Source organism: Momordica charantia (genome assembly GCF_013281855.1).
Source record: "Momordica charantia cultivar OHB3-1 chromosome 7 unlocalized genomic scaffold, Mcharantia_2.0 BLBB01000007.1, whole genome shotgun sequence".
NCBI lineage: Eukaryota > Viridiplantae > Streptophyta > Magnoliopsida > Cucurbitales > Cucurbitaceae > Momordica > Momordica charantia.
The window spans coordinates 17,225,140-17,238,347 of NW_028275165.1; the positions used below are offsets into that span (position 1 = coordinate 17,225,140).

At 38.5% G+C, this 13,208-nt stretch overlaps 2 protein-coding genes across 3 annotated transcripts; one reads left to right on the forward strand and one right to left on the reverse strand.

Moving 5' to 3' along the window:
* EIF4G (eukaryotic translation initiation factor 4G) lies at nt 1-8,730 on the forward strand. Of its 2 annotated transcripts, none has more exons than XM_022300038.2 (10): nt 1-182; nt 326-563; nt 745-878; nt 1,086-1,235; nt 1,331-1,404; nt 1,523-1,579; nt 1,981-3,447; nt 3,553-6,680; nt 7,751-7,945; nt 8,034-8,730. In XM_022300038.2, exons 2-10 carry the CDS (start codon nt 397-399, stop codon nt 8,362-8,364), a joined length of 5,703 nt encoding a protein of 1,900 aa, XP_022155730.1. In that variant the 5' UTR covers nt 1-182; nt 326-396; the 3' UTR covers nt 8,365-8,730. The 2 variants fall into 2 exon arrangements, with proteins under 2 accessions (XP_022155730.1, XP_022155731.1); XM_022300039.2 differs by having other exon boundaries at nt 1,116-1,235.
* Nucleotides 8,731-10,251: 1,521 nt separating this feature from the next.
* Nucleotides 10,252-12,772, reverse strand: LOC111022769 (Prefoldin chaperone subunit family protein). Its single transcript, XM_022300013.2, has 3 exons — nt 12,589-12,772; nt 11,161-11,230; nt 10,252-10,705 (listed from the first exon to the last, which is right to left on the reverse strand). Exons 1-3 carry the CDS (start codon nt 12,730-12,732, stop codon nt 10,659-10,661), a joined length of 261 nt encoding a protein of 86 aa, XP_022155705.1. The 5' UTR covers nt 12,733-12,772; the 3' UTR covers nt 10,252-10,658.
* Nucleotides 12,773-13,208: the final 436 nt, after the last annotated feature.

Below are 13,208 nucleotides of genomic sequence, written 5' to 3' on the forward strand. Positions count from 1 at the left end.
GTTTGTTACTCTCTCTCTCTCTCTCTCTCTCTCTCTCTCTAAAACTCCACAACAATACCAATACTCTTCTTCTCTTCTTTGCCTCTCCATCTTCTCCTTCTTCTTCTCTCCTCTAATGGTTTCCCATTAAAAACCCTAATATCTGCCCCCTTTCTGTTTCTCCCCTCACTCTCACTCCACAGGTTCCTTCATTCTCACTCTTGCTTTCTCTCTTGCTTGCTCCATTCGTGTGATTTTTTCTTTTGGGGTTTCTTTTTGGGCTGTTTCTGCTTTTGGGTTGATTTCGATTTTGCTGTTCTTTGTTGGGTTTGCTTTGTTTTTGCAGGGGATTGTCTGGAGAATAAATTATAATCTTTATTTATTTTTTTCTCTCGGAGAGATTAAGGGTTGGAATATATGTCCTTCAATCAATCAAGGTCCGATAAGAACGAGAGCTTCACTCAGTATCGCAAATCCGGGCGATCCACGAGCTTCAATCAGCAGCGAGGCTCATCAGGCACTCACCCTAAGCCCGGCGGCGCCGGTGGGTCCGCCCCTTCCCCGTCGATCGCTTCTAATCGTAGGTAATGAATGATCTAGGGTTTTCTTTTTTCTGTTTTTTTGGGATCAGTTTTACCCCAATTGTTGAATTATTCTTTCTGCCCTTTTGTTGTTTTAATTCGTGTATCTCGATTTCTTTGATTCTCTCACATGTTTTTTCTTTTTGGGTTCGTTTTTTTTTTTTTTGTGTGCGGTTTTGTTTAGCTTTAAGAAGACTAATAATGCTCAAGTTGGGCAATCTAGAGGAGGTCTTCCTACTGTAAATTCTACGGATTCGAGTAACGCTCCTAACCTGCGAGGTGTGCAGAATGGCGACTCCGCGCCGATTCAATCGCGTGGTATTGTTTCTAAATCATGTACCTTTCTCGATTGGCTTGTTATTTGATTCTATTCCTCTATTCTCCCGAAGGAATTTTGGGTAGTATCTGATTTTAGAGGGCAAATCGTCTAGGACAAGTTTCCATATTCATCAAGTTTTTACTTTTTGTTCGTTTTGTTTGGAGATTTTCTTTTTGGTGTGTGTACTTCTTACTGTATTGTTGCAGCAACATCTGATGCACGGGTTACAAATGCAGTTACCAAGCCTACCGAAACACCACCTACCCAGAGAAGCACCAGAGATGTTCCTAAGGCTCCAACTTCTCAACCTTCCCCCTTGAACTCTGACCCGGCCACACCCACTACTCCGGCGAAGAGTAAGTAGTTTTCACTTTGAATGTTCGTTTTTCTGAGCAATGTGAATCAACATTTTCCCTCCCTTAGCTATGTCATGATGCCTTTAATATCTTAGGTACTGGAGAGCAGACTAAGGAGTTCTCTTTCCAATTTGGGTCAATAAGTCCTGGATTCATGAATGGTATGCAGGTATAATTCCACAAACCAATACACTAAATGCAAACTTCAAATTTTATGCAGGTGCTTTTGCTCTAAATTATTTGATACTTTTATTTTTTAATAATGGAGATTCCTATTTTTTATATAGCTTCCAGTTAGGACTAGCTCAGCTCCTCCAAATTTAGATGAACAGAAACGCGACCAGGTTTGTATTATTTTCTTCTGGATTGTATTGTTTCCAGGACTGTCAATTCCTCTGCTTGATGGACGTTGCCGCAAGAATCATTTGGTAGATTGGGTTGAACCAAAAATGTATTTATCATTTGGTAGATTGGGTTGAACCAAAAAAGTATTGTTGTGTTGTCTATTGTTCTCACTCAAGGCAATGCAGCATGTAAAATCACATGCCATCTTTTTTCATGTCTCAATGTGATATTTTACGTATTGGAAAAGCCAGTTGACCGTCTAGATTTTTGTCTTGTCTGGATCTGAGATGACTGCATGTATGATTATCTAAATTGGTTATTATGATTCGATGTGCCTTACTTTTCTTCCATTAGCTTCAGGTTTAGTTTGCTAAAGCTGTATGTTATCGTTGTATATCAGGCACGCCATGAATCTTTTAGACCAGGTCCTCCAATGCCCATACCATTAGTTCCTAAGCCACAGACACAAAGGAAGGATGCTGGAGCTGGGGATCAACCAAATACCGGACAGCAGTTACAACATAAGGATGCTGGTATTATCAGCCAACCTAACACTGGTGGGGATTCTCATACAGTTCAAAAGACTAAAAAGGATGTGCACGCATCACCAAACCCTCCAACAAACCAAACTCAAAAGCCTACCACTCCAATGTCTGGAATCTCTATGACATTGCCTTACCACCAGTCACAAGTACCAGTGCCATTTGGAGGCCCCAACCAGCAGATGCAATCACAGGGCATAACCCCCAGTTCATTGCACATGTCCATTCCTGTGCCATTGCAGATTGGAAGCTCTCCTCAAGTGCAACAGCAAATGTTTGTTCCTGGTCTACATCCCCATCCAATGCAGCCACAGGGAATCATTCATCAGGGACAGAACTTGGGTTTTGCAACTCAAATAGGTTCTCAGTTGCCTCCTCAATTAAGCAACTTAGGAATAAATGTAACTTCGCAGTACCCTCAACAGCAAGGAGGGAAATTTGGTGGCCCTCGTAAGTCTGCTGTTAGAATTACTGATCCAAAGACGCATGAAGAGTTAATATTTGATAACAAGCAAACAAGTGCATATACTGATACTGGTTCTTCAGGCCCTAGGCCTCAATATAATATTCCTTCTCAAACACAGCCTCTTCCATTTGCACCAAGTCATGCAATGAACTACTATCCCAATTCTTACAATCATAATCCTTTATATTTTGCAAGCCCCAGTTCCCTTCCATTACCGAGTGGTCAAACTGCACCTAATTCTCAGCCTCACAGATTTAATTATCCAGTCAGTCAGGGCTCCCAAAATGTGCCATACATTGATCCATCAAGTATTGGTCCCCTGCATGTTAAGAAGCCTGGTGGAGGCCCATTGCATGGTATTTCAGATCCACCTAATAGAGAGCATACTCGTGATTCTCACAGTTTGCAACCCCCTGCTCCATCAGGAACAGTTCATGTTACTATCAAAATGCCTACTGATCCTTTAAGTGGCAAGGGCTCTGACTCATTGCCCAATAGATTATCTGCTACTGAAGAAGGCAAATCACAGAAACCCTTGAGCTCATCTGTAGAACTGATCCCGCCTTCTTCTCAAAGGGCATTAGATATGTCCTCTGAAAGTTCTCTACACGATTCAAAAGTTGGAAGAGAACCGTTGTTGATGAAGTCTTCACCTATAGTATCTAAACAGTTTTCGGAAGCACCTCCTGCAGTTTCACTGGATGTCCAAGATTCCAGCTCTGTGCAATCTTCATTGGCTGCTTCCTCTGAGGAGACTGAGTCAGTTGGAACTCATAATGAAGGAAGAAGGGAAAACCTGTCCAGGTCTGACTCACAAAAGAAAACAGGCAAGAAAGGATACACCCAATCACAGCATCAGGTACTGTTATGCTACTATTCTGATGACCCCTTAGTAGTCATGGCTTTTTTTTTTTTAACTTTGCTTGTTATATTATTTTGGAATGTTTTTTATCATTATTTTCAGATTAGCGGACAAGCTACATCAACATTGGGACTGCCTGGTCAAGAGCAGGATGTAACTTCTCATTCTATAGTTTCTGAAGGTGTAGAAGCTAAGACATCGATCACTCCAGTAGTTGTGGAAGGCATGTCAGGATCAGTCAGTGCTGTTACTTCTGATTCTTTAGAATCTAAGGATGCCATTTTGGCTTCTGTTCATTCTTCATCTGAAAATTCTGGTCTGGGGAATGTTGAGAACTCTGATCTCATTTCTGATAATAAGCAGGATTATTCTTCTAAAGAAAAGCATTCAGAACCTGTGCCAGCAACATATTCTGAACTTCCTATAGATGTTAAGAACTTCGAGAATCTTTCAGAACATGATGTTGCAAAACCTGTGGAGATTGCCGAGGAAACAGAAAAGGAATCCATTGTGAGCTCAACAACTGTTAGCAACGAGGTCTCTACCTCTGAAACTGCCCAAAGGGCTGTGGATGAACCTGTGAGTTGTCATGCAGGAGTTGATGTGTCTGCTTCCGTGAGTTCTAGTTCAACTGTTTCTGAAAACTCTCAAGGTGATAAGTCAATGGTTGATTCTTCTGGTAGAGATGACAATGTGAGTAGCAATGAAGTTGTTCTAAAAAAAGGTGTCAGGTCAGACCAGCCATCTGAATCAGCCCAGAATCCGGCACTTTCAGAAGGTAAACATGATGGGGACGTGTTGGATGCTGTTGGCAGTGGTGGCAATATTTCACATACAGTTTCTGGCACCAAGGATAGATCTGTTGTAGAGACGAGCAGGGTGAAGAGTACTACTGGAAAAGGGAAGAAGAAGCTTAAAGCAATCCTTCAGTTGGCAGATGCTGCAGGAACAACTTCTGACCTTTACATGGCATATAAGCGACCTGAAGAGAAGAAAGAAACAGTAATGCATCCTGAGAGCATTGAGAACAGAGAAAGTAGATCTTCCAGTGTTGACACAGAGCAATCCATCGAGGCTTCTAAAGAAGATGCTGATGTACAGTTTAAAGCTGAGCCTGATGACTGGGAAGATGCTGCTGACATTGCGACGCCTAAACTGGAAACAGCACATGGAGATAGTGTAGATGCATCAATGCTTAATGATGGAGACAGAATTGGAGATATGGCAAAGAAGTATTCTAGGGATTTTCTTCTTAAGTTCGCAGAGCAGTTTATGGACCTTCCCCACAACTTTGAAGTTACATCTGAAATAGAGTCCTTGATGAGTTCTCATGCGAATGCATCTCATCATCCTGATCGTGATTCATATCCAAGTCCAGGACGAGTAGATAGACCATCAAGTGGGGGATCACGATTGGATCGCCGTGGTAGTAATTTGATTGATGATGATAGATGGAGTAAACATCCTGGTGCTTTTGCTTCAGGACAGGATCCTCGCTTAGATCTAGCTTATGGAACTACAGGTTTTCGACCTGGTCAAGGAGCCAATTTTGGTGTTCTAAGGAACCCCCGAGCACAGACTCCTGTTCAATATGCTGGAGGAATACTTGCTGGGCCTATGCAGTCTATGGGTTCACAGGGAGGGATGCAAAGAGGTAGTTCTGATGCAGATAGGTGGCAACGAGCTACCAATTTTCAGCAGAAGGGTTTGATTCCTTCACCTCTGACCCCATTGCAGACTATGCACAGAGCGAAGAAGAAGTATGAGGTGGGTAAGGTGTCAGATGAGGAAGATGCCAAGCAAAGGCAGTTGAAGGCTATACTAAACAAGCTAACTCCCCAGAACTTTGAAAAACTCTTTGAGCAAGTAAAAGCAGTTAACATTGATAATGGTAAAACGCTGAGTGGTGTAATATCACAGATTTTTGACAAGGCTTTAATGGAGCCTACTTTCTGTGAAATGTATGCCAACTTCTGTTTTCATCTTGCTGGAGAACTGCCTGATTTAAGTGAAGACAATGAGAAGATTACTTTTAAGAGATTGTTACTGAACAAGTGTCAGGAGGAATTTGAGAGAGGTGAAAGAGAACAGGAAGAAGCCAACAAAGTGGAAGAGGAAGGTGAGGTAAAGCAGTCTGAAGAGGAAAGGGAAGAAAAACGGATTAAGGCACGAAGACGAATGCTAGGTAACATTAGATTAATAGGGGAGTTATACAAGAAGAAAATGTTGACTGAAAGAATAATGCATGAGTGCATCAAAAAGTTGCTGGGTGAATATCAGAATCCAGATGAGGAAGATGTTGAATCTTTGTGCAAGTTGATGAGCACAATTGGAGAGATGATAGATCATCCCAGAGCGAAAGACTATATGGATTCATATTTTGAGATCATGACAATGTTATCAAACAACATGAAATTATCATCTAGGGTTCGGTTCATGCTTAAAGATGCAATTGATCTGAGGAAGAACAAATGGCAGCAGAGGAGAAAAGTTGAAGGCCCAAAAAAGATTGAGGAAGTACACAGAGATGCTGCTCAAGAGCGGCAGGCTCAAACTGGTAGGTTTGGTCGTGGTCCAAGCATTAATCCTTCGGCAAGGAGGGGTGGCCCACCTATGGATTATGGTCCCCGGGGATCAGCATTGTCATCTCCAAATACTCAGCTGGGGGGTTTCCGTGGATTTCCGCATCAGGCCCGTGGATATGGTAGCAGTCAGGATGCTCGCCAAGAAGAAAGGCAGTCTTATGAAACTAGGACATTGTCCGTTACATTGCCTCAAAGAGCAAGTGGTGATGACTCTATTACATTGGGACCGCAGGGTGGCCTGGCCCGAGGAATGTCCATTAGAGGACCACAACCAAGTTCTGCTGCTCCTGCCGATATATCCCTTCTTCCAGGAGAATTGAGAAGTGCACCAACAGCTTCTTTGAATGGATATAGCTCTCCAGCAGAGCGTGCAACCTTAACTTCCAAAGAGGATCTAATTCCAAGACATATGCCAGAGAGATTTGCTGGTCCAACTTCATTCGACCATACAAGTGGCCAAGATCGTTATTCGAATTACGGGAACAAGGATTTGAGACATTCAGGACGGAGTTTTGATAGATCTCGTCCGATTTCACCTGCCACACCGTCACCAACTTCGTCTCCAAGTCTTTCTTCGGAAAAGGTATTGTTGTCTGAAGAAAAGTTGGAAGGATTGTCGTTGACAGCAATCAAGGAATTTTACAGGTATGCAGTTTCTTGAATACTTTATTGGCTTGCATAATAAAAATACTTATGGGTTTGGGTGATACTTTTAGGTTGAAGTTTTCTGGATTTTGCTACAACTATTGGTTATATGACTGAACTACTGTCTTTCAAAATCATATAAATTTAGTTAATCTGATGATGTCATTAGTTCCTAAAGATCATTTTATCTTAGGTTCTTATGTAATTCCTAAACCAGTTGGTTAGCTTCTATGAATAAAGAATAGTGTAGTTGTGACGTCGTATTTTGTGAGACCCTGAGATTCTCGATAAGACCTTCCCAATTATTTAGAGAAATCTGATGCTTCTTTACTGGCCGTGTAAGAGTATAAGTGCTTCTTCTGCTTATGTTACACTAGGTAGTTAAGTTTTTTTTTTTATAAGGAAATGAAGGAAAATATCATCTTGGGTGTTGCCAAGTGATAACCTTAAAGTAGGGCAAACTGAATGGGCTTAAAAAAATCTCATAAAAAAGGGACTTAAAAAATCTAGAATCTGTCAAAAAGTTGCTCCTATTAACATAATGCAGTTCTAGAGTCTGGAACACACCCAGACCCGACTGCTGATCCTCCTTAGTTTTGTACTTAATATAAGTCAGTCATTGTTGATTTTGTTTTGGGGACTCACATACCACAACTCATCATATCCCGGCTTCGAAATGGAGTTAAGAACCTTAGAAGGAACTCTAAAACTTAGGCTGATTTTTTATCTTCTGATCTCTGTTGGTTTAATTTTTTTGAGATAGAGATTACATCTAATTGAATGCTTCAAGTGCTTTATGTTTTATCATGACAACGATTTTTATTAGTGCACTGGACTTTTTTACCAGACAAGTTCTAACGTGCATTGTGTGATTTAAAATATCTGGGATGTTGTTTGATGTTCAATCATACGAATTTGACGTGTCGTGGAACATTATAGAAATTTATCCATGTTGCTATTCTTCTGAAAAACAAAACTCGATTTTACCTAACATAATATCTTGTCTCTGGATTATTAGAAAGGATATAATACCCTGCGTTGCTGTATCTTTTGTTTGCTTTTGCTTTCAGTGCCAGAGATGAGAAGGAAGTAGCCCTGTGCATTAAGGACTTGAATTCCCCAAGCTTCCATCCGAACATGATCAACCTCTGGGTCACGGACGCTTTCGAGCGAACAGATATGGAAAGGGATCTTTTGGCCAAACTTCTTGTTAACCTCTCCAGGTCTAATGATGGCGCAGTGAATCAAACCCATCTCGTTAAAGGGTACGATAAACACCAACAATTTGTTGGATAAAACTGGGCCATTTATAGAAGTTTTCAACATAACATTAATTTTTCTCCCCCCGTGCAGCTTTGAAGCAGTTATTAACGCTTTAGAAGACACTGTAAATGATGCTCCAAGAGCTCCAGAATATTTGGGCCGCATTCTTGCCAAGATCATCGCAGAAAGCTTGGTTTCTTTGAGAGAAGTCGGAGATCTAATCTATCAAGGTGGAGAGGAACCTGGAGCCCTTCGCCAAGCTGGGCTTGCAGCCGATGTTCTTGGCAACATCTTGAAAGCAATCAGGTCAGAGAAAGGAGAAGGCTTCCTAAACGAGATGCGGACAAATTCGAATTTGCGTTTGGAGACGTTCCGGCCCCCCGATCCCATGAAATCAAGAGTCTTAGAAGATTTTATTTAGGAGTAGTCAATCAAAATTGCTGCTGCTGTAATTTTGTTAGTTGAAATCGTGATCCCAATGCTGTTTTAGGCTGCTACTTAATTAATTTGCAGAAAAGAAATTTATATATTTTTCCTTTGTGGGTTGGGTGGAAATTTCTCATATATTGGGGTTCATCCATCATCTCACCATCTTTAACGTAATTAAATTCAACCATGTCTCTTCTGAAATTATTATAGAATAGGTTCAGTTGAGCTCCAAAAAACTTGGATGTTTTTATGCTTCCTTTCTGCTTTTTCAATCTTGTGGAGCGTTAGTTTAGTTCTTTTCTTTATGATGTATAGCAAAGTCAATAAAAGCCACGAGCTATCACGATTCATTTATCCATTTTTTTGTATTATAATGCCTCAAGTTTTTCTCCGTTTGCTTCAACTCTTGAAAACTTATAAATTGTACTGCTACTGCTACCGCCGCCGCCCTTTATTTTGATTTCTGATTCGGAGTTTGCAGCAGAAGGTCTTGTTACAGCAGATGTCATGGAACCTTCATATGGTCTCTTTCCCGAACTGGCGAAAACTCGATCTCTTTTGTTGCGGGTTTGCTTCAGAGTTCTGAGGTATTGTGAAAGTTTTTTTTTTTAGAAACTGTTGTCTGAGTCTTAGATTAAATTGATTGATTTGCTGGTGCAGCATGAAGATGAGAGATTACTGTAAATCTAAGACCTAAGTGAAGAGATGTACTTATGTTGTGTAAATGTGATTGAGTTGGCCTAGTAGTAAAAATAGTTAGTTATATATTCTCGGTTGAATACATGTTTTGGTTCCTAATATTTGAGTGCTTCTTTTTAAAGATTTAGTCGTTTTTTTTACCTGTTTGTATTTAGTTTCTCAATGGTAATGAATGTTACACAGTTGGTTGATGATAAACTTGTGTTTTTAGTGAATTGGTGAAAATTTAGAGATGAAATAATTATTAAGAGAAAAAAACTTGAAATTTTTATTAATTTCTTAGAAATTTAGAAAAAAAAAGAAATTACAAATAATTTTCTCTTCTAAATTTCTGCTAGTTCATTGGGTATTATGTCATATGAGTTTATTATCAATCAATTTTAACCTTTACCAATGGAAAGAATTAAATATAAATTTTTTAATGGACTAAATTGAAGAAAAAACATTCCAAACTAGAAATATGATAGCATACATATGAGTTGGTCTAGATTGAATCAATCATATTTTCCCCAACATGCAAACCAAACCAAAATTTAGATTTGGCAAAAAATTGACCAACCCAACTAGATATATGTATTATATTTTAAGATTTTATTCTTTGAAGATAATGATGGCCATCCTTTTAAGTGAAAAGTAAAGGTATGGGTGGAGCTCTATAATGGGATGCTAAGGCATGGGGGTGGAAACAAACATTCAAATATTCCAAAATTCCCTCTAAAGAAAGTGAAATTTGGGTTCACAAAGTTTCTTTTTTGAGTTCCTTTTCAACATCTCTTTCTTGTTGACCATAATTCTTTCTTTTTTCAACAAGTCAAATGCTTCAACTTTTATTTTGATGGCTCTGCGTTTTCGTTGATTTTTAATAAAGAAAAATAGATTTTACATAGCTTCTAATACTATAGATTCAATAAAGATAAAACGACATTTTTATTTTTGTTGTTTCCAAATATCTATATAATTTTGAGAATGTTTTAAAAAAAAGAAAAACAAAAAACATAAATAATTGTCAAACGCTTATATTTCTTAATAAAATTATAAACAAAAATTGAGAACGTTGCCAAACAAACCGTAACCCTCAATGTTCAGATTCCTACATCATTTACCATCATTATTATGTCATTACCAAGCCTCGTTTAAGTTTTTTTTTTAAAAAAGGTAAATCAACAATAAACAAAACGGATTTGTTCATAATCAAAATGAGTAGATATAAAATTATTTTGTTTAAAAATACATAACATCAAATTGGCTGATATTACGAACCATAAAGTTTACTCAACTTGTTTTGGACTCATCATTTAAGTTTTCTCAAATGATCAGTAACTGGTTCGAGAGGATGATCTGACATAGGAACTAAGACACGAACCAAATTCCTATGGAAATGGAATGTTACGTGTATTGTCCTTTCACTCAACACTATAGATATATTAGACTAACATGTGAAAAGTTGCATCATAACATGTGCAAGGCAAGATGCTACATTGCCTTCTTCATACAATCTATCCTCATGAGAGTTTGTAAGCGGTTTCCGTTCGATATCCTAAATCCTTTCAGTAGTATCGGCCATTTACCCAATTTCATCCCATCATATCAAGAGTTCAGTTTTTCAAGCTTTGCTCTAGCCATATCAAGCTTCTCTGGAAAGAGTAAAACACCCAATCAGGACCATGAAGATGGGACCAAGGAGTTGAACATAGATATCAACAAATATAAGAAGTCTCAAATTTCATAAATGTTGAAGAAAATGCTAATGTCAAGCATATAATATAGAAAAAATCACCCCACTTTCAGTAACTCATAAAGATGATTTGAATTCGTAAATAAAATTTAACATCTTTCAAATAATTCATATGTCATCTTTGTCGATATTTCTCAAGTTCCTGGATATGTATTCTCTACTTTCATGACACATTCATACTACAGTTCAGAAAAGAAGATTTTTCCTCCTCATATGGATATCAAAACATTTTACTAACAGAAATACTGACAGTTAAATACCTACAATGTGGGTGTAAATTTAAATCCATGGATGGGATTAAGAGGGAAGACATGGAACATTGGTATAGAGGCTATATGAAAGAAAATTTCTTACTCTGTTCGGAAGTTGTTGCCTTTTGAACAGTTGTGCGAAAAAATAAGTTTCCATTTTTCTGAAAGACAGCCTGCAAATTATAACAAGATTAAGAATCTGTATTAGTAAGGTTACTAGGAGAGAGGCAGTGGCTGTTCATCTTAAACCATTTGGTTATAAGTTTACTCATCCACATATCAACATTTCCAGTAATAACTTCATATATAGAAAGATTTCATATCAACTTTCAGAATCCATCCATATATAAAACTAGGTTAAATTACAAATTTAGTCCCTAAATTTTGGAGGTGGTGTCTAATAGGTCACGACTTCTAGTTTTGTGTCTATCGGACGCATTTCTTTGACTAGATTGCTGAATGCTGCAATCACCCTCCCCGAGTCAAGACTTATGGATAAAGAACTGTTATTTATAAGGAATGAACTTGTTGAGTGAACTCATCTACTGACAACTTAATCATTGTTCATAATATGGGCAGGGCAGAGTGTTCTCGCTCAAATACTTGCTTTCCTCCAATGATTTTGGAGAGAAATTCTATTCAATATCATTTTGGATGGAATAGATTTGAAATAGGTCACGAAATTTGTCCTTAAGTGGCGGTTGATTTAGAGGTTTCAAGTTCAAACTATGGGTGATTTTAATACAAAAAAAAAAAAAAAAAATTAAAAAACCTTTCATATTTCATGGAATTCAAGCTTTGAAGTGGGCATGGATACCCCTAGGTACGGGGAGTAAAGCTCTAACTCCTGATTATCAAAAAAGAAAAATAGGTCACTAAACTTTCAATTTTGTATTGTACGTAAATTTGAAAAAATGTCTAATAAATTAAGAAATTATTGAACACAAAATTAAAATCCGAGAGGCTGTTATACAATTTTAAAAGTTTATCAACCTACTAGACAAAAAATTGAGATCTTCAAAGACTAATAAGGACAACTTGAAAGTTTAATAGCTCTCTTTCCACATGATTTCTGTAAGAATATCAGTTCACATCATTGTCCTCAGTTGAGACATTTTAATTCTTCATTGGGGCTCAGGACAAATAGAGCTGTCAAAGGATAAAAAATGTTACTACTATACTAACATTCTTCTAAACAGTAAAACAGTAAATAAATCAAGCAGTTTTCATGTATAAAATAGACCATAACTCCATCGTGTGTTTCAAAAATACCTAAAATTGAATTCAAAAGAAGTCGACTTCAGTTCAGCATGAAAGAATTCACCAATTACTCGAATATTTGGATTCCACTGCACCCTAGATATTAGTGAATAAGATAGAAAGCTTCCTCCGAAATGTTAATCATGGCGAGTGATAAGCGAGCAGATTTCGCGCAATTCGAACAGTCCAATTTCTATTGCATTATTCTACTTCGAGTTTGAATTTGACAAAAGAGCGAAAGGAAATTGAGAAAGAGCAGGGTAGGGCTTACTCTGAAAGAGGAAAGATGATTGAGCTCTGCAATGGCGACCTCATGACTTCTCATCGCTTTTGCGATTTCCAGTTTCTGCTCTTCAATCGTTCTCGAAGGCGACGCCGTCGCCGCCACCGTGACAAAACCACCACCGCCAGCCATTCCCGGCGGTTCTCCACTCGACTTCTTTCTTTCTTTCGGGTCTGAAAAGTGATCTTAAAAGGGAGCGCATTCTGGGCCATTCAAACTAGGCCCAAAATTTCGGCCCATATTTTCTAATTTAACAAGACCAGCCCAATTGTTTTTATCCAATATTTTATATTTTAAAGGAATTTAGGTTTTTCTTTTTTTAAAGCTAAAAGTATTCCAAATATTAACATGTTATTATGTGGAAAAGTTTCATAAAGTTTGGCAGAAAAACACAAGAATATTGTTTGGGGTACAAACCAGATTGCTACGTGGTGGACAGCGATTCGCGGTAACGAGACGCCCCTAAATGAAGTTTCGTGCAGCTCCACCTCGGAACCCTCCGAGGTGGATGACCTCGCCATTGTCTCCAGCATTAAGCTATCAATACGTCCGAGTTCGATCTGCTCGAACCTGACAGTTCCTATCTTAACCCCTACTAACGCAATCGC

Excerpts from the sequence above, each read along its gene's own strand:
- EIF4G (XM_022300038.2), top strand. The coding sequence starts at position 397 with ATGTCCTTCAATCAATCAAGGTCCGATAAGAACGAGAGCTTCACTCAG. Across the intron at positions 564-744 it reads TCGATCGCTTCTAATCGTAG|CTTTAAGAAGACTAATAATG; the intron begins GTAATGAATGAT and ends GGTTTTGTTTAG. Across the intron at positions 1,405-1,522 it reads GATTCATGAATGGTATGCAG|CTTCCAGTTAGGACTAGCTC; the intron begins GTATAATTCCAC and ends TTTTTTATATAG.
- LOC111022769 (XM_022300013.2), bottom strand. The coding sequence starts at position 12,732 with ATGGCTGGCGGTGGTGGTTTTGTCACGGTGGCGGCGACGGCGTCGCCT. Across the intron at positions 11,231-12,588 it reads ATCATCTTTCCTCTTTCAGA|GCTGTCTTTCAGAAAAATGG; the intron begins GTAAGCCCTACC and ends TATAATTTGCAG. Across the intron at positions 10,706-11,160 it reads GGCAACAACTTCCGAACAGA|AGAAGCTTGATATGGCTAGA; the intron begins GTAAGAAATTTT and ends TACTCTTTCCAG.